The 23,984-nt window shown below is 36.5% G+C and overlaps 1 protein-coding gene across 6 annotated transcripts in view; it reads left to right on the top strand.

The window, feature by feature from the left end:
* Nucleotides 1-23,984, top strand: part of LOC306651773 (integrator complex subunit 6-like) — an 84,689-nt gene that overhangs the window by 14,591 nt on the left and 46,114 nt on the right. For 4 of the 6 annotated variants that reach the window (XM_079124579.1, XM_079124582.1, XM_079124580.1 and 1 more), the window contains exons 3-9: nucleotides 10,946-11,095; nucleotides 11,885-11,974; nucleotides 12,213-12,396; nucleotides 12,651-12,779; nucleotides 15,558-15,721; nucleotides 18,283-18,435; nucleotides 21,501-21,633. In XM_079124579.1, coding sequence (XP_078980705.1) covers nucleotides 10,946-11,095; nucleotides 11,885-11,974; nucleotides 12,213-12,396; nucleotides 12,651-12,779; nucleotides 15,558-15,721; nucleotides 18,283-18,435; nucleotides 21,501-21,633 — 1,003 coding nt within the window. Of the gene's footprint in view, nucleotides 1-10,945; nucleotides 11,096-11,884; nucleotides 11,975-12,212; nucleotides 12,397-12,650; nucleotides 12,780-15,557; nucleotides 15,722-18,282; nucleotides 18,436-21,500; nucleotides 21,634-23,984 lie in introns of those variants that run through there. The other 2 variants (XM_079124581.1, XM_079124584.1) reach the window with 2 other exon arrangements.

Here is a 23,984-nt window from a genome sequence, read left to right as displayed (position 1 = left end):
GTTGTTGAGATTCTGAAGCTTAAGATTGCATGTATATGTTGGTGAAAGGAGAGTAATCTGGTGACTGGGCTGAGTGGGCCCTATAGGAAGAGTGGTAGGCTTATAAAAGCAACTGGGTAGTCCTTGACTATATAGTGGCACCAGAAATTGATATGCCATTCCTAATTTACTAATCTCCCGATAAATGTTTTTTCTGTGTGGAAAAGAAAGACATTCCATGTACTCCTCAATAGCTATTTGGTCTCTTTTAACACACAGCCTGTCACTGAGGCAGACATTTTTTATAAAGACCTGGATGTATCATATAGCCTTTTAGAGTTTCATATGCCTCACCTTCTGGCGTGGTCCTCATTTCACCCAGATCTCCTACTTTCTCCTCCAGCCAAATCTCTGTCATAGCTAGATGGCTTTCCACTCTACCATTTAGTCAGATGGCCTGCAGTAGAGGGGTGGATTCAGGAAAGAAACAAAGAGGCTGTCAACTCTACCACTGGGGTCTTAACTAGGGAAACCTTGCATGAAGACTTTTGGGGTGACATGTCACGTATTTGTAGAAAAAGTACAGTTCTGGATCACAAGCCATATTCACTTGATTATACTATTCATTGATGCCTGTTGCTCTTTTCATTGCTTATATTTTCCCCTTTAGTTTGAATAGTTCAGTGAACTAAATACCCAAAACCAAGCTCTGGATTTGAATGCTATTGAACACAAGCCTCAAAACATTTTTGTTTGTACAACTGAGGAATAGTCTTATTGAGAAAAGTAAATATGACTTATTATAAATAAAGTATAGTAAATAGGATTTACTATAGGGCTTCTTGGGCAAATTTACTAATGTTTCTTCTACTTAAATAATAATCTTTCTTCTTTTTAAATAATATTTTTAGATGTTGATAGACCTTTATTTTTTTCATTTATTTATATGTTGTTCTGAGGATTAAACCCAGTGCCTCACACATACTAGGCAAGCGTTCTACCACTGAGCCACAACCTCAACCCCTCTTCTACTTATTCTTGATTGCATTTGAAAGTAGCTACCCCTTCCTTCCAGAAACTTGTCACCTCCTTTATTCTGTCTCCCCACCTCTCTCTTTTTATTCTGGTCTAAACTTCTAAATTATTTCCCCTGGTAAGTGCATTCCACTCTACTCATGGTTTCAAATATTCCAACTATACTGATGCCTCAACATTTTAAACTTTTCACCCATTTCTCAACTGACTCTAGGTCATCTCCACTGGCCATCTGTCCTACCATCACCTCACAGAACTCCTGTGTCTCTATAATCTATCTACATTCCCCATCTTTTAGTCACTCAGGATTAAAAGCAAAGCCATTATTCAGTTTTGATTCTTTCCTTCCATCTTCTTCTAAGGACTATCTCTCTTCCCTATGAAATGTCTCCTACAGTAATTCAACTCAATTTCTACTGCCATTACTTTAATCCAGGTCCTCATGTTTTAATGCTTTGACCACTCTATCAACCTTCTAACTTATCTCTTAAGTACTTCCCAAATTCCTACTCTCCACTCACACCAACTGACACCAACTTCTCACTTTCCACAAAAACTGGTTCTATCATATCACCCTCCCCTCAAACCTTCAGAGACTCCCCATGCTGATGGGGTCAAGTCTAAATTGTTCAGCTTAGTGTTCTGAGCTTTGGAATCTGCTTCATGTGTCTGTATAAACTTTTTCCCATCATTTATGGACCTACACTTTAGACAGACCTGTCTTTTATACCCCGTGAGTGTCCCTCCCCGCTCCTGATGACAACCCTTAGAACATCAGTTAACAAAGGAAAAGAGATCCAGAACCAGGAGTTGAAGGCTTGGGTGAGGAAAGGAAGTGAACTGACAGCATCCCATTAAGGATGTGACTTGAGGGGGAGGCTGTGACAGAAGGTGCTTTAAAATGCTATTACAGTGATGAGAAGTAGCAGAAGGAATGGGGGAGGGAGCTGGAGATGACCTTTAGTGGTTGATTGCCTGAACTAGACCAAGATGGTTTGATTTAAATTGGCCTGAAGTTGCCTGGAGCCACTGCTATTTAATAAGAAACCCATCTCTCTTTGCATTTCTGTCTCCTAGGAAGAGAGCCCACAGAACTAGGTAGTGGACTGTAGGATTCTAGGGAATGTCTAGAATTTAATACAGATTTGGCACTGGAAAGTTGGGGCTTCTTCCTGTATTCTTTCTTCTTTTTTTGGTACCAGGGATTGAACCCAGGGGCACTTAACCACTGAGCCACATCCCCTTCCTGTATTCTTTCTTGAATGAGAATGCTGGTGATATAACAGAGCAAAATTTCCATTTTTCTTGAAATCTTACATAGATGTATAGACATCAACAACTCCATTTCCTAGTGATGCTTTTGAGCTGTATGTTAGAAGCAGATTTACACCATTGTTGGGTACTTTTAAAAAGTGGCCACTGTAATCCTTTCAGGTAGATCGTACCATCCACTGCCACATCATATGGCAAGTTGTGCCACTTTGTCAGCTCTGTAGAGAGTGCTAGACTGGAAGGCAGTAGAATTATACACATGACCTTAGGCAAGTCACTTAACCTTTTATGGTATCAGTTTGCTCATTTGTTAAATGAAAGGATTAGTCTGGATTATTTCCAGAGGTCCTTCGAAAAAGAAGTATTGGCGAGATTATATAACTGAAAGGCAGGAAGTGGAATAATTGAGGATTGGAATTCAGGGTGATTTCAAAATTATTTTAAACTTTAGAAAACAGTTCTTAGGTGTGCAATTTCACACCCTTAGTGGTTAAATTTGTAATCGTCACCCTATCTTATCAATGTTGTTTCCCTTTGCTGCTAACAGTTGAATGTTCAGGACAGATAACTACTGATGGTTACTATGAAATGATGGACAGAGTGGTTAATTTTGTTTTTCTGTTGAGATTATCAAAAATTAATGTGTGTAACTTTTATCATGTAATAAATAGCTCATAAAATTTTTTGAGACTTCCAAAAAAAGAATTAGTCTGGGGAAAGAGATGCAATGTAATCTTTAGAAATTCATAAATGGCCATTCTGCTACTTCTTATGTGCAATTCTTTGCAATGTTTAACTTAGTCTGATTCCTGTCCATGTGTTTTATCCCAAGACCACCTTTCTTAATTTTTATTTTGTGTATGTGTTCATAAAAAAACCCTCAGATTAGAAGCCAGAACTTAAGCAAATGTGCATGTAATCTGCACAGTTCCATTTTTTTTTTGATAATAGCTTCAATTGAAATGGTCTGAGTCTAGAAAAAGACCCCCCCCCCACACACACACACACAGTGATTAAACCCAGGACCTCAAGTATGCTGGGCAAGCACTCTATCACTGAGCTGCATCCCAGCCCCAGGGTAAAGGACACTTAACAATTATATCCTATGAAGCTTTGTAAATTCTAAGACATTTCTGTTGCAACAGCACTGCAATTGACTCTTGTACAGAGGAGAAAAATTTCTAAAACCTATTGGTTTCTACATGTTAACATTCACTAGTGAAGATCAAATTTCTTTTGATCTTATCATACTTTATAATGAACTTTTTTGTGTATGTGGGACTGGGGGTGGAACCTGAGGCCTTGCATATATTAGACAAGTGATCTACCACTGAGCTGCAACCCCCAGTCCTCTAGTGAACTCTGGAGAGGTGTGTTGCTTCCTGCTTTTATCCAAATTTTTAGGGTAGGAATTGGAAAATTTCACAAACGTATTTCAAAAATTTGCTATATTAATCTTTGTGATTGTTCAGCCACTAAAATATCCATAGCAGGTATTATATAGACAATGTGCAATGGTGAACTGTCAATGAAATAAAAATGTGCATAATTTCTTTGCCTGGTCCACTTAAAATATGTGGTCCTATGAGTCTTTTAACTATCTGCTGAAAAACAATTCAGAGGTCCTAGACTGTCAAACAAGTTTCTGTATTATATTAGTCAGACAACTTCTTAAGAACATTTTTTAAAAGTATGAGACTCAAGTAAGCTAGACTTCTTTTATGTGATCCTGATTGGTAGTATTTCCTGAAGCATGTGGATGGAAATTGGTAGATTGATCCACAGAATGATAGCATTTAGAGCTCACTGGGGGAGAACTCATTTAAACAAGTAAAATGGACTTTGCATGTTTTAACAAGTTCAGGACACGAAGAAGGGCCCTTGGGAGATGACTTAAACAAAAGGGACTCCAAGAGAACTGGACAGTCTTAAAACAAGAATTCTATAAGAAGAAACTATCCTAGTATATATAAATTAAAGAATAATGAAATGCCTCCATTGTGCCTAAAAGAATATCAGTACCATGAGATACTTGATCAGTTCTTGAGTTAAGAGAGAAAAATCACACACACACAAATGGGAAATCAAATCAGGCCGAGTTGCTAGAGTATTAAGGGGAAAAATTGTTTCAGACAGGGTCAGAAAATATAATGCAAGAAGGGAGTTCAAAAAGGAGGTACAAGAAGAAAGATAATTCTATTCTTGTAATGGTAAAACTTCTTCCTAACATGTTCTTCATGATTGTAACAACCTCCTTTATAGGTGTAAACATTTTGAAAAGATATTTTAACTTTTTAAGGTGATTCAGCTGTCAGTGTTCTATTAAGAGGGCAGGTAAACCTTGTCTTGTGTCTATCAGAATTGGAATCCATTTTAATTGTGAGAAGGAAATTCTTGCTATTGAAAAATTTTAACTTGCATAAATGTTCACTATAAGGCTAAGGGCAGAGACCAAGAGAAAAGTCATGTGTCTCCTCCGGAGGCAGAGTTGATTAGAAAAGCAGGACTTCTTATTTTTCACTTCATTCCATTTCACTAGTCAGTTTACCAACACAGGAACAGTTTGTAATGACAAAGATGATAAAATGTTAAATCAAAGAAGAAAGTTGGTTAAGAAACACTGTTGAAATTGATTTATTCCAGTCGTCGGGGTTGTTGCAGAGCAAGTTTCCCCTAAACTTATGGAGAGCAAATGGAAAAAGGAAAATAGTTTATCTTTCACCAAGAGAATTGATGGCCCAGCTAAATTTAGACTCTCCAGCTTTAACTTGGGACATCTGGGAAAACACTCCAATCTGTTACTCATCTAGTTTGTAACCATCTAGAAAGAAGCCCAGAGTCTAGAATAGCCCTCTAAGCTGGGCTTATGAAGGGCAAATATTATCAGGCTGATTTTATTTCCTTTAATAAAAGATGAAATGTTTGTTGAAAAGAGAAAGCTACATTGTATTACCTGTGCATGTCAGCAACACTTGTGGGCTTGCTGACAAGCTGGGAAGACTTGGGCTGGACTGCACAGCTCTTCAGGGGAATGTCCAAATAGACTGAGGGGCAAGTGTGCCCCAAATGGGTCCATGCAGTGGCTCAGCACCAAGTTGAGGACACAGCAAGTGGTGCCTTCCCAGGGAGTTCTCTCTCTGCTGTAGTGTACAAGGATTCTATTTTTTAAAGATCCACTTCCAGTCCCTTTAAATAGCTACCACCCTAGAGAACTTTAGTTATATTCAGTTATTTTTTTTATTTACATGTGTTCAATTTAAGTACATTTTGTAAGGAGGACTTCTTGTGTGGAAAGTTAGGCCTAAATTTCTTCTATCAGTTAACTCAGAGGGAAAATGAATAGTACGTTTATCAAACTTTTGCATTATATTCAAGCAAGGTCACTAATATTTTTGAAAAGCATTTCAAATGACCTTTGGAGATAGAGTGAGTTTTCAGAAAGGGCTCTAACACCACTCCCATATCCTCTTCAAGGACAGTTGATCTGCTTTTATCTCTTTTACTTGTTTATAGTTGGTGGCAAGATTTTGGTGAAGGAAAGAGTTCCTCAATTTAAAACAATAAAAATCAGTGAATCAGAGAAATGGTCTGGCCAAAATGGGATGAATTTCAGGAAGGATAAGTACTAGGAAGCTGAGGTTTGGGGAAGACACCAAATAATACCCCTTCCTCTTCCTCCTCCATTTGAAACCAATGGAAATATGGCACAAGAACCAGACTGAGTTCTAAGTACCAGTTTTATTTCTGATAAAAGCTAGACCTGAGGACATAGCCTAGATGTGTGTTCACCAAAGCTTCCAAGTAGCTTACATATTGGCAGATGTTCATTTAGGTCTATTGTAATATATGTGTACTTAAGAACCACATGTCAAGGCTAAGTTTTGGCTCAGTGGTAGAGAGCTTGCTTAGCATGTGTGAGGCACTGGGTTTGATCCTCAGCACCACATATAAATAAATAAATAAATGTCCATCAACAACTAAATATATATATAAAGAACCACATGTCAGAGAATATACAGAAAATGAGAAAGGGCTTTAGCAGCAGGCCTAGAGAGAGCATTCTGGTTTCCTGTTCCCAAATCTTGCAGTCAGGTAAGAAGATAGAACCAAGGGTACAGAGAACAATAGGAAAGCATTCCTTTTGGCTTTTGCCCTTCTGAGAAGAGAAGTGCCAATTCTCTCTGTTTCGTGGTGGTTTGGGTGGGGATAAATGGCTAGTGGCTAGCCAGATAGAGCTGAGACCAGATCCAGAACATCAATAGACTGAAAACCCCATGTTTTTCTGTTAGTATGGAAGGACATTTTTAGTTGACTATGCAAATTTAAACCACGCCTGCATTAACATATTTTCTAAAACAGGAGGTGTTTTCTTTATGTGAGATTTATTTAAAGAGTTGTTACAAGGTGTAGAATAATAGGGCACATAAGTCTGATTTATATAAAGGATTGCTTTGAGGTATCAAATTACAGGATATGAAAATTGGAAGAGAGCTTAGAATAGGTTTTTCAGCCCTTTAATTCCTTAAATGAGAAAACAGAACCCCAGAGAGTTAAATGAATTACTCTGGACCACTTGTCAAACTAGTGACAGCCAGGAATAGACCAGGGTCTTCTAATTCCAAACTTAATGTCTGCCTCCTACCCAATTGTTCTGTATTTAGATATCAAGAAAAATAGGCTTAAATTAAATGAATCTGGAAACTCCATTAAGTTTAAGAACTGTTAAGCTAACAGTTCTATACAAAGTATGTGAGTGTGTAATATAGTGGTTTAAATGGGGGGAGGGTGGCTCAGAGGTTAGGCTTCCTGGGCATCAAATTCTGACTGCACCAACTGTAGTTGTTTTATGTGGATGAATTCTCTCACCTTGCTGAACCTTAGTGTCCTCATGTATAAAATGGACATCATAATAGCACCTACCTAGAGGGTGGTAAGGAGACTCAAATGAGAAAGGTGTATATGAGACCGTCCTTAGCATAAGTGAGTCCCCAGAATATAGGCACTGATAAATATAATCTATCATTATTCATCATCATTAACAGTTACCTCTGAGAGACTTTTAAAACTTGATCTGCAAAGACAAAAAAAATCCTTAGCTTATGATTTTACCCATGCCAGGTTCCTCCTTTGTCCTTAACCTCCCTTCTTTAGGTCTCTGAGGATAGAAACTTTATAATCATCTCTTCTTCTCTCTCCCCACGTTAGGTACCTGCTTTGTCACCAAATCCTATCTAGTTGATTCAAATGTTTCTCAATTAACTCCTTCTCTATTATCATCCTAAGTCATACCCTGATTCCCACAGGCCTGGATTACTATTTGAACCTCCTCACTTCTTTTTCTGACTGGTTTCTCCTTCCTCCAGTCTATCTTCTATGTTAGAACCAGACTGATCTCCCTGAGACACTGCTTTTATTCTGTTTGCCCTGTCTTGGAACCTGTAATGAATCCATTGTCTGCTGTCTCAAGGCCAAGCTTTCCTGCCTGACCTTCAGGTCCTTCTAGATCATCAGTGTCCAATAGGACTATAATGACAGCCATAAACATAATTTAAAATATTCCAGTTGCCACTTTAAAAAGTAAAAAGAAACAGGTGAAACTTCTTTTACTAATATGTGTAACCAAAAATATCCAAAGCAGTGTCATTTTAACGGGCAATTAATATAAAAAGGAATAATGAGATATTTTACATTTTGGGGAACTACATTCTGAAAATCCCATGTTTAGGGCTAGGAATGTAGCTCAGTGGTAGAATGCTTGCCTGGCACGCATGAAACCCTGGGTTCAATCTGCAGTGCCCACCCCCACATGTATTCTATACCTACATCACTTCTTGATTTGGACTAGCCACATTTCAAGGGTTCCATAGTCACATGTGGCTAAGGCTTCTGAGTCGGATACTACAGTTCCAAAATGTGACGTGTCGCCACTGTCACTCCCACAAATAAGATATACCTAAGTCTCACTTCTTTCTTGTTTTAAAAAAAATAGAGCTTATAATGTACCTATTTTACAGATTGTCCTAAGCCACTGTGAAGTGTGAAGGTGCTTTGTAAGCTACACTTTTGCAAGAATGTAGACATTATTATCAGAGTAAAGATTTTTACCAATCCGAGAGGAAGATATCTTTGAAATAAAGTAATTTGAAAGAAAAGACCATATTAAGATAGCAAATTAGGGACTGGGGATGTTGCTCATTCAGCATTTGCTTAGCATGCAAGAGACCTTGGGTTCAAATCCAAAGCACAATGCACACAGAAATATGACAAATTAGCTGTCCTAAATTCATTTCTGGAAAACTTTGCTTCAAACAATAAATAGAAAATACAACATACACTTTCTCTTGCTATCTCTTCATAATAGTCTTTTGGGAAGAAATTTGTCACATTATTTGTAAGTTCTCTAAATATTTTAATCTGTGGTTCTTTTATTTTTTCCTTTGGCATTTTGAAAGACTGATGTAGGAGTATTTAGTTTTTCTTTTGCAATAGGAGAGGAACCATTAGCAGGAAATTGTTTTTGGTAGTAAATGCAGTGCACATACTTTTTAGTACTGAGGTAGAAGCATTACAAATTGCTCATATTGTCCAGCAAAGGATCAGAATTGACCTAAAAACAGAATGTCAGAGTTTCAGATGGCAGAACTATGTGTAAAATGCTTTCAAATTATGGTACAAAGGAATATTTAAATAGTAATTATTCTGACAGATTGATGAATAAGAAGAATCAGAACATAATTTTAAATACTGATGAGTTATAAAGTGATACCCCAAATTTTATCCCAGGACTTTGCCAAGTCAAATAGTCCAGTCATTTTCCTTTAGTCATACTCTGAACTATCATATGGTCCTCAACACTTAATACAGATATAACCATAAGGTTACAGTGTGGAAAGAAGGTTGCTAAATGAAGTAACACCCCAAATAGTCAAATTTGTAAAACAGTTTCTGGGTAAAGGACCCTACCAGTCATAAGTTTGCCCAAGCCAGAAACCCCAATCTAATGCATAACCCTTTCTCCCTCACATATGCCTGTAATTAGCTGCTAAATCCTTAAAACTCCACCTCTTGAAATCCTTCTTTAATCTGCAGCCTCCTCTCTGTCCTCATTGCCCTAGACAGGCTTTCATTACTCTTCTCATATACTATTGCAACAGTCTCCAAACCAGTTTCCCAGCCTTAAGCTTCAGCCTCCCCTCCACCCCACAATTTAGCCTCCAACCCACAGCAGAGTGATCTGACTAAAATGCAGATCTGATTGTGCCACTCCCCTAATTAAAAACACCAAGCTCTTCCCAGGTTGACAGATAAAATCTAAACTACTGAACATGGTATACTGAACATGGTATACAAAAGCACTGTGCAGTCAGAGCCCAAATTATTGGATCTGCTGTGCCTCCTGCCATGTACCCAGAGCAATGATAATCAGGTTACTCCTGGTTCTCCGGTAAGTCCTATCCTTTTGTGAACTCTGTTCTCTTCCCTTGGGTAGTCCCCTCCACCCCTTGAGTCTCGGGATCTTCAGCCTTTTCCAAGTGCCCTATCTTCCCTCACTCTCATCATCTGTTCTTTCAGCCTTCACATTGCCTCCATATGTCATGGTGCTTTGGGAGACCATGAATCTAGAAAAGAGTGCTGTAGTTATATGAATAGTGGACAATTGAATATGAAATTCAAATAATTTAGTTCATCTCTATATTATTGGCTCTTGCTTTCCATCTCCAGCTGTACTGGCCTGCTTGGCATGACTTCAGCATTCTGCATATCACCCTTCTGTCTTTAGGGGTACCAAGGCTCATGTGGCTGTTTGGTCCACCATGTTGCCAAGCTGTGCTATCTGCTGTCATCCTTGCTGGTTCACTCCTGGGACGTACTCATAGCTGCATCTGTTTCTTTGGCCTATTTCTTTTGGCTTCTCTTGACAATTTGTGTCACTTTGTTCTTAGAGCCATCACTGACCAATCAGCACCGTCCTCTCCTTACTTTTGTTCCAGAAATCAAACCACGTTGACTGTTGACCTCAGGTTCTTTGCTCTTGTTCATGGCTGCTGGGGGTGCCTAGAGAATGCTGCTTCTTTGCCAAAACTTTTTCTTTCTTTTCTTTCTCCCCTTATTCTAGATTTGGTGCTTTCTAAATGCTTGAGGGTACCAGAAGGGTTGTCTCCAGACAAGTATGGCTCTATTATAATTCCTTTTACTCTGAGTGAAAAGTCAAAGTAATTTGCTTGGGAGGAAGAAGTTTGGCTAGCAAAATACATGTAGGTGAGACACTCAGTAGGTAACCATTTGTCTCTATTGAGGATAATGTATTTAAAAACTAGCTGCTCCTTGTTCTTTAGTGTCAAGCTCAGGTAACAGAGCTGTTTTGGTAGGTTTGGTTGAGTCTGAATACAAAAGTGTACTTCTTGAGTCGAAACCCTCCTGCCATAATAAATGGATATATTTGCTTGAATTTTTTGCTGTTGATCATTAAAGCTAGCAAATCTTTCTCCAACTGCTTACTTTAGTTCCACTTAAGCAGTCAAAATTTAAAATAGAATTAGGTTAAGGAGCGATTAATTTCCCAGACAGAGGCTCGATGCTTGCTATTTAGTTCTTGTTCACACTTTTTATATTGTTCATTGTATAATTGGGAATTTCTTTGTAAATGTTTGGTTTTCAGGCTGGTTGGAAGGAAAATCACGCAACATTCATGAGCGAACTAAAAAATCTTCAGGCTTCTGGACTGACTACTCTTGGTCAGGCTCTAAGATCCTCATTTGATTTGTTAAATCTCAATAGATTAATATCTGGAATAGACAATTATGGACAGGTAAAAAAATTTTGAGTGAGTACAGCTAATTTATTTTGGTGACTTGGGGTAAGAATTCAAATTTGGGCATGGTTACCAAGCTTTATATTAGTTTTTACATCCTCCCAAAAAGAGGTTCACATGCCTTTTAAATATATACTTTAAAAAAAAACCCTCTTTTTTGGTTCTTGTATATTGTTTGATGATAAAATAGTTAAAATTGTCTACCATCAGATCATCAGATATCTGAGAATGGAGTGAATAAATTGCTGAGAAATACTGGAACAAGACAGTTGGAAAAAACTCTTGTGTCCTTAATCCCCTTGCTCCTCCCAGTCTGATGAGAAAGCTCTAGAATAAGAGGAAGGCTGAAAAGTATTTGTTGCTTCTAACATTGTCCTTTTCTACTCTAAAAAATGTCCATAGTTTCCAGAGTCACTCTTCAAGTCGCAGAGTGAATCTGTACCAAGATTTTGACTCAGGTGAATGGATAAATGAGTATAGATGGTACTGCCATTATAATCACTTTAATGCCATTATTTTGTGATTGCTTGAGAAGAAGAGAGAAAAAAGCATTTTGAATGTTAGGGTTTAGGTAGTTCTTGAATTATAAGAATTTCTCAGTCTATGCAAGTATTATCTCTCCAAGGTTTGTTATTTTGATTCCCACATATTTTGGTCTCTAATCTTTTTCTTCTTATTAATCCAAGCAGATTTTATCATTTATTTGAGAGGTCATTGGCAAATATAAAAATTGAAATACAAGTTTATTACTTTACACAGCTCTAATGCTTTTTAACTGTATTTTAGGGAAGAAATCCATTTTTTTTAGAACCGTCTATTTTAATTACCATCACAGATGGAAACAAGTTAACAAGTACTGCTAGCGTTCAAGAAGAGGTGAGATTTAATTTTTTTTTTTTTTACATTTCATTTAAATGGCAGAGAACACGAAGCTATTTGTGTGGGAGGCATGTATTTCCAGTTAAGAATCAAGTTTGGACAAACCTCCCCTCTTGGTAATCTTTGAAATATTGCTTAATTTTATTGAGTTCCATGAAAGAAAAGTGAACCTTTTAACTCTTTCCTCATTTTATATGGGTTGTTGTGATGAACCTTTTCAAATTTTGCCTTATAGCTTCATCTTCCTTTAAATTCTCCTCTGCCTGGAAGTGAACTAACCAAAGAACCTTTTCGTTGGGATCAAAGGTTATTTGCCCTGGTGTTACGTTTGCCTGGAGTGGCTTCCACCGAACCAGAGCAACTAGGGAGTGTACCCACAGATGAATCGGCCATCACACAGATGTGTGAAGTCACAGGAGGTATTAGCAATATTTCCTATTTCTGAAGGGACAATTTAGGGCAGCAGAGTATAGTTTCATTAAATGCCATATGTAGCCTTGTTTTGTTTACCTTCAAAATCTTTTAACTCTACTGCTTAAGCTCATTGTATTATATTTGCAGTCAGTGTAGTTATGATCATTCCAAGGTTTATTTTAGGATTTCAAATGCTTGTGTTACAAAATAGTATTTTCTTTGATCAAACTTGTGCTCTTTGTGTTTCTCTCTGATATAGGTCGCTCCTACTGTGTTAGAACACAAAGAATGTTGAATCAGTGTTTAGAATCTCTAGTTCAAAAAGTTCAGAGTGGTGTAGTTATTAATTTTGAAAAGACAGGACCCGATCCACTTCCTGTTGGAGAAGGTAAGGTAGATAACTTATTTTTAACCCTTAAGTGTTACATAGGAGAATGACCTGAGATTCAGAAGATATTAAACAATTGGTAAAAGAGATAGCTTTTATTATCCATATACATTTGAGTAGTTACAAATATCCATCCAATCATTGCCTATGTATAAATGTCAGGTAGCCAAATTCTAATAGCTTTAATTTCACATGAATGTTACTAAGAAAATTCCTCCTTTTCCTGACCCCCTATGTATTCCCTGGTCCCAGTGTGGAGATGGCACTAACTCATTCACCACTCTATTTACACAGTATCCAGATATTCACTATGGTATGGTACTTCAACAACAGTCTGTTTTGGGACTCTGGTCACCATATTTAAATGTGCCTAACAATTTTTATGAAAGTTGTTAGTTACTTCACTGCAACAAGAGATTGTAAATGCTTATCTAGGAACTTATAATATCCCATAAGGTCCTATGCTAGTATTTTCCTTGTCACTTTTTAACTGCAGAACCTTTTCAAATGAGATCTTACAAAAAGTTTTGACATCTAGAAATAGATAAAAGCAAAGCTACTTTTGCATGGGGGAAGTTGACCGTAGTTATTCTCTAGATGCTTTGTGAATGGATGTTTGTAACCACTGAGTATGTGTGGATTTCAAAGGGACCAGGGAACTACACCACACTATAGTAATTGCAGGACTTCCTTAGAGTTTTGTTCTAGGTTATTACTTCTCATTTGTGTCACTTCAGACACATATACACATATGCACATAGAGGCTCCATTATTACCATGATGCTTGTCTGATCTGATCCATACATTTTGATTGCCTTGGCCAAGGCTTAAGGGACACAGGGCAGGAAGTTACACATTTCTGTTGCTCTTGTAGTCCCTGACTTTTTTTTTCTCTTTAGTTTTTGGATCCCTTTGAGAAGATGTTGGAAAAATAGAGTCCTTTCCCTAGGAAAAAATGACAGCTCACAAATGGGTTTTTCCCCCAGCACTTCCCCCCTCCCACTCCTCGCTTCTCTCCCTCTACTGATCCCTCTTGACTCCATTTACCCCTTTTTAAAAAAAATATTTTCCTGAGGTTACACCTGATTCTGGGACCCACTGTCCCACATGTCTATACATGCACGTACAAAAGTTTGGTCAGATTCATTCCATGGTTGTTCCCTTTTCCTATCCTTTCTTTCTCTTCCTCAATTCCCATCATCTACTCTACTGATCTTTCCTTTGCATTGATAAAATTACCTCTCCTTTTTTTTCCTTTCTCTCTCACTCTTTTTAAATCCCCCTCTTCCTTATTTCAGATTAGCTTCTGCGTATCCAAGAAAACATTTGACCTTTGACTTTTTGGGACTAGCTTGTTTCACTTAGAATAATGGTCTCTAGTTTCATCCATTTACCTGCAAATGCCATAATGTCATTCTTCTTTATGGCTGAGTAATATTCATTTGTGTGTTGTATATGTGTGTGTATAAAATGCCAAACAATTTTATGTGTAATTTTAGCAGTTTCTTGGATTCCTAAATTAAAAATAGCTTCTGTAGAACACTGAGGCCTCACAGCCTATTTTAACTTAATCACATTGGAAGAGCATGCTATATTGCTAGCAACTGACTGCCCAGGCCATACTTTTGTGTTTATTACCTTGATGTGAACTGAAAACTTTCATGTGGAAATCCTAGTGGGACTTAATGTCATGTAAATAGCTCACATTTTCTTTGTGGCTATAGTTTCCCTTTGACCAGAGTTCTTAACCTTTTACATTCTGATGAAAGCAAAGAACTCTTTTCTTAGGAAAATGCACATCCCCAGAATTGTGATCTCACTTTTGAAGCCATTATATGTTCTCCCTGGAGCACAAGGGACCCTAGCAAATCTGATCTGAAGTAATTACTTGTTAAAGTAGTACTGAAATAAGATAATCAAATGGCTATAATTTAAGAAAAATGAGACTTAAATCATTAAAACATATTTTTTTACAAATATAATTTAGACTAATGTACCATGGGATAAATTATGTCACTCCACCTACTGGGTGGACAAAAATGAAATAGGCTGGTTCAAATAATTAAAATTCATCCAGACATGCATGTTACTACAGTGTCATACAATGCCCAGTTTCCACGGAATTTTAATGGTGGGTGGGAAACAATAGTGAATATGCCCACAATAATTTTGATGCATTTGCTTTGTGATCATCACCCCTAATTACTTACATAGATGGTATCTTCAGCATGCCTTCTACTTTCAAGTGAATTTGGGTAACTTTTATTTTGCTATGTGGTCATTGGCTCTAACTGTTCCATAAAGAATACTTTTTTCACCTAATTAGCATAGAATAGAAAGAATATATAAATGGAATTTATGATCTATTTTATCACATTACAAAAATATAAAAACTCTGCTGGGAAACAAATGATTTCATTTGCTTAATTTGGTAATTGACTTCTTGAAAAACAACTGTAGTGTTTTGGTATGTTTAATTTATGTGTCCAAGTCTCATAAAATTTAAAATGGGTTTTATAGTATTTTTCCACACAACTATGTATTCTTGCAATAGGTGGAAGGTAGTGGGAGGTGTTGAACTAGACAGGTTGGATTAGATAAAGAGTAGCTCGAGAGAACATTTTAGAAATTCTAGCAACATCATTTTTTCTTCCATTTTTTCATGAATTTCTTTTTGTTTTGCTTTGTTTTTTGCTTTTAACTGGAAAATTTGTACAAGATGATCAGCAGCTATAAAAATAAATTCATGCCTCAGTCTATCTTTTGTTTAATTTTTAGATGGACTTATGGATTCATCTAGGCCAAGCAATTCATTTGCTGCTCAACCATGGCATAGTTGTCATAAACTCATTTATGTACGACCTAACTCTAAAACCGGTGTTCCAGTTGGACATTGGCCAATTCCAGAATCTTTTTGGCCAGATCAGAATTTACCTTCACTAGTAAGTGTCATAAAACAAAGGTAAACATTGTTCTGGATTTTTCACCTTGCTGATTACAGTGAATCTTTTAAAATAGCTTTGAGACTTTTAAGCTGTATCACAGGCAAGTGGATCTTTTCTCCTTTGCCTCTTGTCTCTTCCTGAATGTCTAGCTTGTGCCTAAAATCAAGAGAGGAGGACTTCCTTTATTTTCTGGCACTTTTCAATCTTTCATTTGCCTTTGCTGCCCTCTTTGGATGTTAAAGCATTATTATTTTTGATATTGTCATAATCTGTGACTTGATTTTCATTTTAGAGAAGCTGATTTGATTTACTTGTAATTACAATGTCTAAATAGTACTGGTGTTTATTTTCATGCATAGCCTTGGGAAATTTGAACCTAGTTTATACCTTGTATAGGTTCTAGAAACATATTCAAAGTATCTTCAGAGTTCTACTAAGGGAGTCTTTAAACCCCTACTGGAACATGGTAGACCTACTTTCATCTTTTTTTTTCAATGCCAGAATATTTAAATCAATGAACTTCTGTTTTATAGCAGTGCACTTTTCTTTCATTTTTTTTTTTGTATGTGTGTGGGGGTATACCAGGGATTGAACTCAGGGGCCCTTGAGCCACATCCCAAGCCCTATTTTGTATTTTATTCAGAGACAGGGTCTCACTGAATTGCTTAGGGCCTCTCTAAGTTGCTGAGGCTGGCTTTGAACTCACGATCCTCCCACCTCAGCCTCCCAAGCAACTGGGATCCCAGGCATGTGCCACCGTGCCCAGCAGCGGTGCACTTTTCAACAATGAATAATTAAGCAATATTTTTAAATGATGTTTACAGTAAAGACTTATCTTTTTGGTCACTTCAATTGGTAGAAGAGGGTTTGATATTATTGTTATTCCTAGTACCAAATGAATGGTCTAATAATAAGGAAGACTGTGAAGTACACTCTCTTCCCAACCCCTAATGTAAGAAAGCCTTAGTAATAACTCTTGTGTGGGCTGAGGAGTTGATGGGGGGACACAAACATACTGTTCCTCTAGTTTAACACCTTCCTTGTTCAGCTTATCTGCATTATAAATTCTAGAACTTTCCAGTGAACTGCATTTTCTCCTAGATTACTATTTTGAAGCTCCTGCATTTTTTGCAGGAGAAGCCATGGAAGGTTTTCATTGTAAGACTAAAGAGTGCTTTGTCCTTGTTCTGAGTGATAGTAAATGGCTCCCTCCTTACCCTGGTGCTCCAAGGTAGCACATATGTCAAATCTCAGCTACTTCAAACACCCAATTAAACATTTTAGTGGCAAATTTATTTCATTGTTGCTAATGATGGGCCTTCACTCATGTCTTTATTGCCCTTTTACATGACCAATCTCAGAACTCAAATATTTCATAAGATGAATTGAAACTGAAAAATTAGGTAAATCTAGAATAAAAGAAATTCCAAATAATCTGCAGTTAGATCGTATTTTCATTCTTCCATCTTTAAAAGCTCATTTGAGCTGGGAGTGGTGGTTCACTCCTGTAATTTCGGTGACTTGGGAGGATAAGGCAAGATCACAAGTTTGATGCCAGCCCCAGCAACTTAGTGAGAACCCATTTCAACAAATAAAAAGAATTATGGATGTAGCTCAGTGGTAGAGCACTACTGGGTTCAATCCCCAGTACCAAAAAAAAGTTAATTTAATTTAAAGCTCATTTGAGAGCTCTTTTTCTAAACCCTCAAACATCTTGTATGTTTGTAAATAACAAAAGTAAATGAATGTATTTTTCCTTTTTATAAAAGGCATTGATATTTTATCATATTCATGTTAACCTTCCAGATCTCTCGGCCCTTGTTGTCCCCTTTTCTCTCTCTGGTGCTTTCCAGTCACACAAGCTAAACCAAAATAGCATGACTTCTCCATTAAGCCTGCTGGGCTACCCCAGGCACATAGGCCTTTGCAGCCCTACCAAAAGCATACCCAACTGCAGCTCTTTGAGGCAAGTGTGTGGACCTGAGCAATGCTGCAGAACTCCACCTCGACCCTTAGTTGCAATTGGCTTCTTTTTGGTCTCTGTCTTGCCCTTTTCTGTACCTTTACTATCTTTCATCTTTCTTATAATTGGCTGGAGCTTTGCCATTAATTACCTTAGTAGAAAGTTTCATGGATTTTCCTTCCCCATTTGTACTTGGACTATCTAGCTTTATGAAACAAAAAAAAAAAAAAAAATGAAAGATAAGCAATGCTTAGAGGCTGCAAATGAATCTGTAATTCAGGGTTTATCCTATGGATCATCATGGCTGAAACATATTTAAAGCACTATTTTTACTTCACTAAAATTCTAGTTATAAGTGGTGTAATATGCTTTTCTTCTTCCCAGTGCTAAGTAGGTGGTAGAGGTAGAATCTGGGTCTCCTGCCCCTGTAGAAGCCTTTGATGATTCCTTCAGAATTTGTAGCTCTCTTTCTCAAAACACTAGTCTGTATTACAGTGGTGGTTTAACAGAATATAAAAGGGTTGAAAAAATTGTCAGAAACATAAACTTGCTTGATACCTGATCATGTTTTCTTCTTGTTTTTAAATTTTTTAAGCCTCCACGGACATCTCATCCTATTGTGAGGTTCTCCTGTATAGACTGTGAGCCAATGGTAATAGACAAACTTCCCTTCGACAAATATGAACTTGAACCTTCTCCCTTAACTCAATACATCTTGGAACGAAAGTCTCCCCATACCTGCTGGCAGGTATTTTTATCTTTGTCAATTAGCCAAATATCTCTAACCATTCAGGGATCTGGGAATTCTTTTAAGAAGTTTCAAAGGTTAATCTGGAAATATTAGACTGAGTTTTTTTCTCTGAAATGCTATCAAATGGGCAATAGAGCCAAGCAAATAATTTTAGAGTGATATGAATCACTAGCCTAAGGCCATATAATCTAATGAAATCTATATATTTGAGAACTTGGGGGGATCCCTGAAGCTTATCCATGGACCCCAGGTTAAAAACCCCTAACCTAAAGTTTGTAATTCTATTATGGTATGGCCTCTGCATCTAAAGTAAAAATTTCAGCTCTTGGGTTTGAACTTGAAAGATTAGAAGTGCAGAATATTTAAGGCAGAAAACAATAAGCCCTGAAACTTACTTCTATATTAGTGTAATATAATAAACTCTTCTTCCTCTAATACAAACTACACTGATGTGTGTACTGGGATTTTACTTGGATGAAACACAGAGATATCATACTCTGGCTCTTCTGAGTATTATGGTTTAGTCAGAAAGACTTGTGGATTTTTTAGTAGTCACCTATGGAGTTTGATTTGTAAAAATCTGGACATAGTAGTGACATAGTCTTTTTATTTGGATTCAACAAAAATTCTGCACTGTAAAGATGTTTGTTCTGTTTCTAAACTACAGAACCATATAGCAATCACTGATTTTTAAGTTCTACTGGTGCAATAACACTTTCAAATTTCCATCTGTTTCATCCTAAAATGTGACATTATTGATACTAGTTTTCTGTAAGCTCATTGAATTCTCCAAAGATGCTTAAAACAGTTACGAAAAAGGGAACAGGCTTGAAGCAAAGATTTACAAGGGCAAGAAACAAAACAATATTAGAAACATAACATTGAGCAAAAGAAGCGAGACAAATTATTACATATTATTATTTAATTATACTTATATTCAAAAAGAGTTAAAACTAACAATCTGTTACAAGTGAGGATAGTGGTTCTTATTGGGGGCAGCAGAATAGTAACTAGGAAAGGACAGGAGGATGCTTTTTGATGTGTTCTGTTTCTTTACCTGGGTGCAGTTTGCACATGTACATGCACTTTGTAAACATTTATTTAACCACACACTTATAATTTAACCCCCAAATATATTGGAAAGTTCGAGATATGAATAATAAAATGCTGATTTAAAATGAAGGTGTGAAACTTGAATTCATAGGTCAAAAAGCATTTTTTGCAACAAAGGCAAATAAAGTTAAAAATGATACTTTTCTCCTGAAATAAAACATCTTTTCTATATGGTATGAATTTCCTTGTACATCTTCTTTGAAGAAACTTGGGAAATCCGATCTTCATTACTGCTTAGCACCTCAAATATACCATGGTCCTTTATCCTGATGTTATGTTACTTTGTTTTAGAGTATTTTTAATGTGATGAACTATCAGGAGTAAAAAAGAATAAAATAAACCAGGAGCCAGGAAATTTGGCAAAACCATCATGCAGAGTGAATTCTCTCTCTTTTTTTTTTTTTTTTTTTTTTTTGTGGTGCTGGGGATCGAACCCAGGGTCTTGTGCTTGCAAGACAAGCACTCTACCAACTGAGCTATCTCCCCAGCCCTATGGAGAGTGAATTCTTACCCTAGCTCTGCCACCAACTGTGTGGTCTTGTACTGAACACTTACTTTCTCTGAACTAGACAGTCTCTAAAGACCCTGCATAACCCAAAACATCTCAATTTGTGAGTGATAAGAAATTTAGAAAAATTCAAGGGTTTTTTGAAAGAAAGGGATGGAGAAAGTAAGGGTGGAAGAGAAAGAAACCAAAAACAGTGCTTTTCCTTTCATGGTAATCACAGGTCAGGTCCCTGACTGCTATGTGTATAAAAATTTTTTTATCTTTTATGATGAATTTTTTCCCCTCTTGTAATGTACACACTTAGGGAATAAAATCCAGCATATTTAATTACAGTTGTACATTTATATTAAAGTTCAAAACATAACACAAAATCTAGAATCATGATTTAGTACAGCTCATGCTTTGTGGAGTTATAAGTCACATGGGAAAGATTTGTTCTTTCTAATTACTAAATACAACAAGAATTTGGTGAACTGGTAGGTGATATTGCTGGTACCAAGAACTAGCAAGGTAAATGGATGTTACTAAATATCAGGGTTCAACTTTTGTCTTAAGTGATCCTGCCAAAGGACTTTGGAAAAAAACATGGTGTCTTTATAAGTGTATGCACTGATGTCCTGATTTGGACCAAAGAATATGAATGTGGAACACAGAAAACATAATAGCTAGAGGACTCTGACACAGCACAATCAAGTATACAGGGGATGATAATTTATGTTATGAAGAATATCAATGAGCAATAAGAAGACAGTCATATGGAATAAGATTCGTGTTTTAATATTTATTGAATGTTTGCTCTAGCAGTGTACCTTACAGGAGAAAATGCCCTCCAGATTGAATCAAAGCATCTCCTTGCTGCCTCAAAATTATCTGCAGCAGTGCCTGCCTTATTGTAGGTTACTCAAAAAATACTTATCAAGTGAAAGATAGGGGAATGGATCAGTGAAGGGAAATAGAGCAAGAATTAATAGTCATTCATATGAGGACTGTTTACACATCTTTTAAATGGGCTTTGTTTTTGTAGTTGTTGCTTTAGGCATGGAACCATGTTCCATTTTCCTAGAAGTCTACTCTAATCACTACTTGTTCTTTTGAGAAGTTAATTTGTTTTAATGGCTGGTATCAGTTAATGGTATTTCAGCCTTATTTTCCATTGTGCTAATCAAGTAAATATTTGCATATTGCTGATGTGGCCTGTGGTCTCTGAATGGTTATTGCATAATTTTATTTCATTTCCTAATGCAATATATGGAAAAATTATAATCTGAACATTCATATTTTGTATGATATATTATGATATAACCATAGGCTAAAAGCACTATACTTTTTTTAAACTTGAATTAAACTGTCACAGATGTTGCTATGAAATGTTTTTGTGAGTTTGCCTTTACATAAAATCATTATTGTCATATAACTGTACATTAATTCATGTTCTTTTCAGGTATTTGTTACTAGTAGTGGAAAATACAATGAACTTGGATATCCATTTGGTTATTTAAAAGCCAGTACAACTTTAACTTGTGTGAACCTCTTTGTGATGCCTTACAACTACCCAGTTGTACTTCCTCTTTTAGGTAAGTAAAATATGTGTTGTTTAATCATCTTTAAAATATAGCAAAATGTAGATAATGAAGTAAGCTTTTCAAATTAACCAAATAATACTTGATGCCAGAATAAATAAAAGTAGAAAAATTGATTTGAAAGGATAGAATTTGCATATTTTCTTTTTTTTGATTGTACATCAAATAGAAGAGATACCTGACCACTGGTGTGTGATTCTTATGCTATTCTTGAGGGAGTCAGCCCCAAGGAAAATCTCCTCCTCATTTTGAAAATGCACATGGCCTTTTTGGTAAACTAGTTTGGGCTGAAAAACAAGGGCTTTATTGTGATTGATATTCTAAGAATTGGTAGGGTTTCTTCAGAAAACAGAGTTTTCAGTTCCTGAGTAAGAAGAATAATGCTGGATGTATCACAATACCTGATCTCAAATTATACTACAGAGCTATAGTAACAAAAACAGCATGGTCTGGCATCAAAACAGATATGAAGACCAGTGGAACAGAACAGAAACACAGGACAAATCCACATAGATAAAATTATTTGATATTCAACAAAGGTGCCAAACACATGAGTTGGAGAAGAGATAGCTTTTTTTAACAAATGGTGCTGGGAAAACTGAGTATTCGTATGTACAAGAATGAAATTAGATTCCTATCTCTCACCCTGCACAAAAAGTCAGCTCAAAGTGAACTGAAGATCAAGGAATTAGAACAGAAACATTACAACTTCTAGAAGGAAACACAGGGTCAACACTCCATCAAATTGGCCCAGGCACTGACTTTCTTAGTAAGACCTCTAAAGCTTATGGGGAAAAAAAACACAACAAGATTCAGTATGTAGGATAGCATCAAATTAAAAAGCTTCCCAGTAAAGGAAAAGATTAAGAGGGTCAAGATAGAGCCTACAGAATGGGAGAAAGTGTTTGCCAGATACTGTTTCTCCAGGGGATTAATATCCAGAATATATAAAAAACTAAGGAAATCTGAGCAATGGAAAACAAATAACCCAATCAATAAATGGACCTAAACATACATTTCTGAAAAGAAGAAATACAAATGGCCAACAAATATATGAGAAAATGTTCAACATCTTTAGCAATCAGGGAAATGCAAATGAAAACTATCCTGAGATTTCTTCTCACTCTAGTCAGAATGGCAATCATCATGAATACAAAAACAATAATAGCTGGCAAGGATGTGGGAAAAAGATACACTTACACATTGTTGGTAAGTTTGCAAATTAGTAACGACCACTCTGAGTAATGGAAGTTACTCAGAAGACTAGTAATGGAACCACAATATGATGAGCTATACCACTCCTTGGTATATATCCAAAAGATCTAAAATCAGCATGCTGTAATGACACATCCACATCAATGTTTATAGCAGCACAATTCACAATAGACAAAAAAAAAATGGAAGAGCTCAGGTGCCTCTCAATAGATGAATGGATTAAGAAAATGTGATATATGTACACAATAGAGTTTTACTCAGCCATAAATAAGAACTAACTCATGTTAATTTCTGGCAAATGGATGGAACTGGAAAACTTCATGCTTGTTGAAATAAGCAAGACTCAGAAATTCAAGGGTCAAATGTTTTTCTCATATGTGGAAGCTATATGGGAGAGAGGCAGAGGGTGAGAGGAAGGAAGAAAGAAAAGGAGTCAGAAAGAAGGATCTCCTGAAAATAGAGGGAAGACCAGGAGAGTTGAGGAAGGGGGTCAATAGGGAGGGAGAATGGGAAGGCATGGGAAGTAATGTTGAATGAAATTTAACAAATTACTCTATTGTCCATGTATAAATATATCACAATGCAGTTTTACATATAATTGTAATATACCAATTAAAATAATAATACAGAAATACAAGGGAAATTCATACACTAGAGCTAGTGCATGAAGGGAGGGTAGAGGGAAGGGAAAAGAAACTGGAATGACATTGATCAAATTATGTTATGTGCATATACAAAGAATGGCATAATGTATAGTTACAGTGCACCAATAAAATATGTATTTGATGGTAAATTAATAATTGAAAAAATTGGACTTCCATTGGGTTATTGCCTTGTACTCCTTTCTCCTCAGAATATGAAGTGCTCTTGAGGTCTCTGTTTTAGGCAGGGTAGGAAGTTTGATAACAAAAGTGAATTCTGCAGTAACTGTGATTATAGAGCTATGGTTACCACGGAAAAATTCTGAAACCTCTTGCTCAGAGATTCTTGAAAATGTGTGGAGATTTTTTTCTCATTTGAAGAGCCATATCTGTTTAGAGATATAGAGCACTGTGTGGTATCTGTCTAGCTGTAAAGTTTTGAGAAATTTTATTTGGTGGTATTTCTCAATTTTTGTGAAAAGGATCAAT

This window comes from Sciurus vulgaris, assembly GCF_902686455.1.
Source record: "Sciurus vulgaris genome assembly, chromosome: X".
Classification (NCBI taxonomy): domain Eukaryota; kingdom Metazoa; phylum Chordata; class Mammalia; order Rodentia; family Sciuridae; genus Sciurus; species Sciurus vulgaris.
This window is presented reverse-complemented; position numbering and strand designations above follow the sequence as displayed.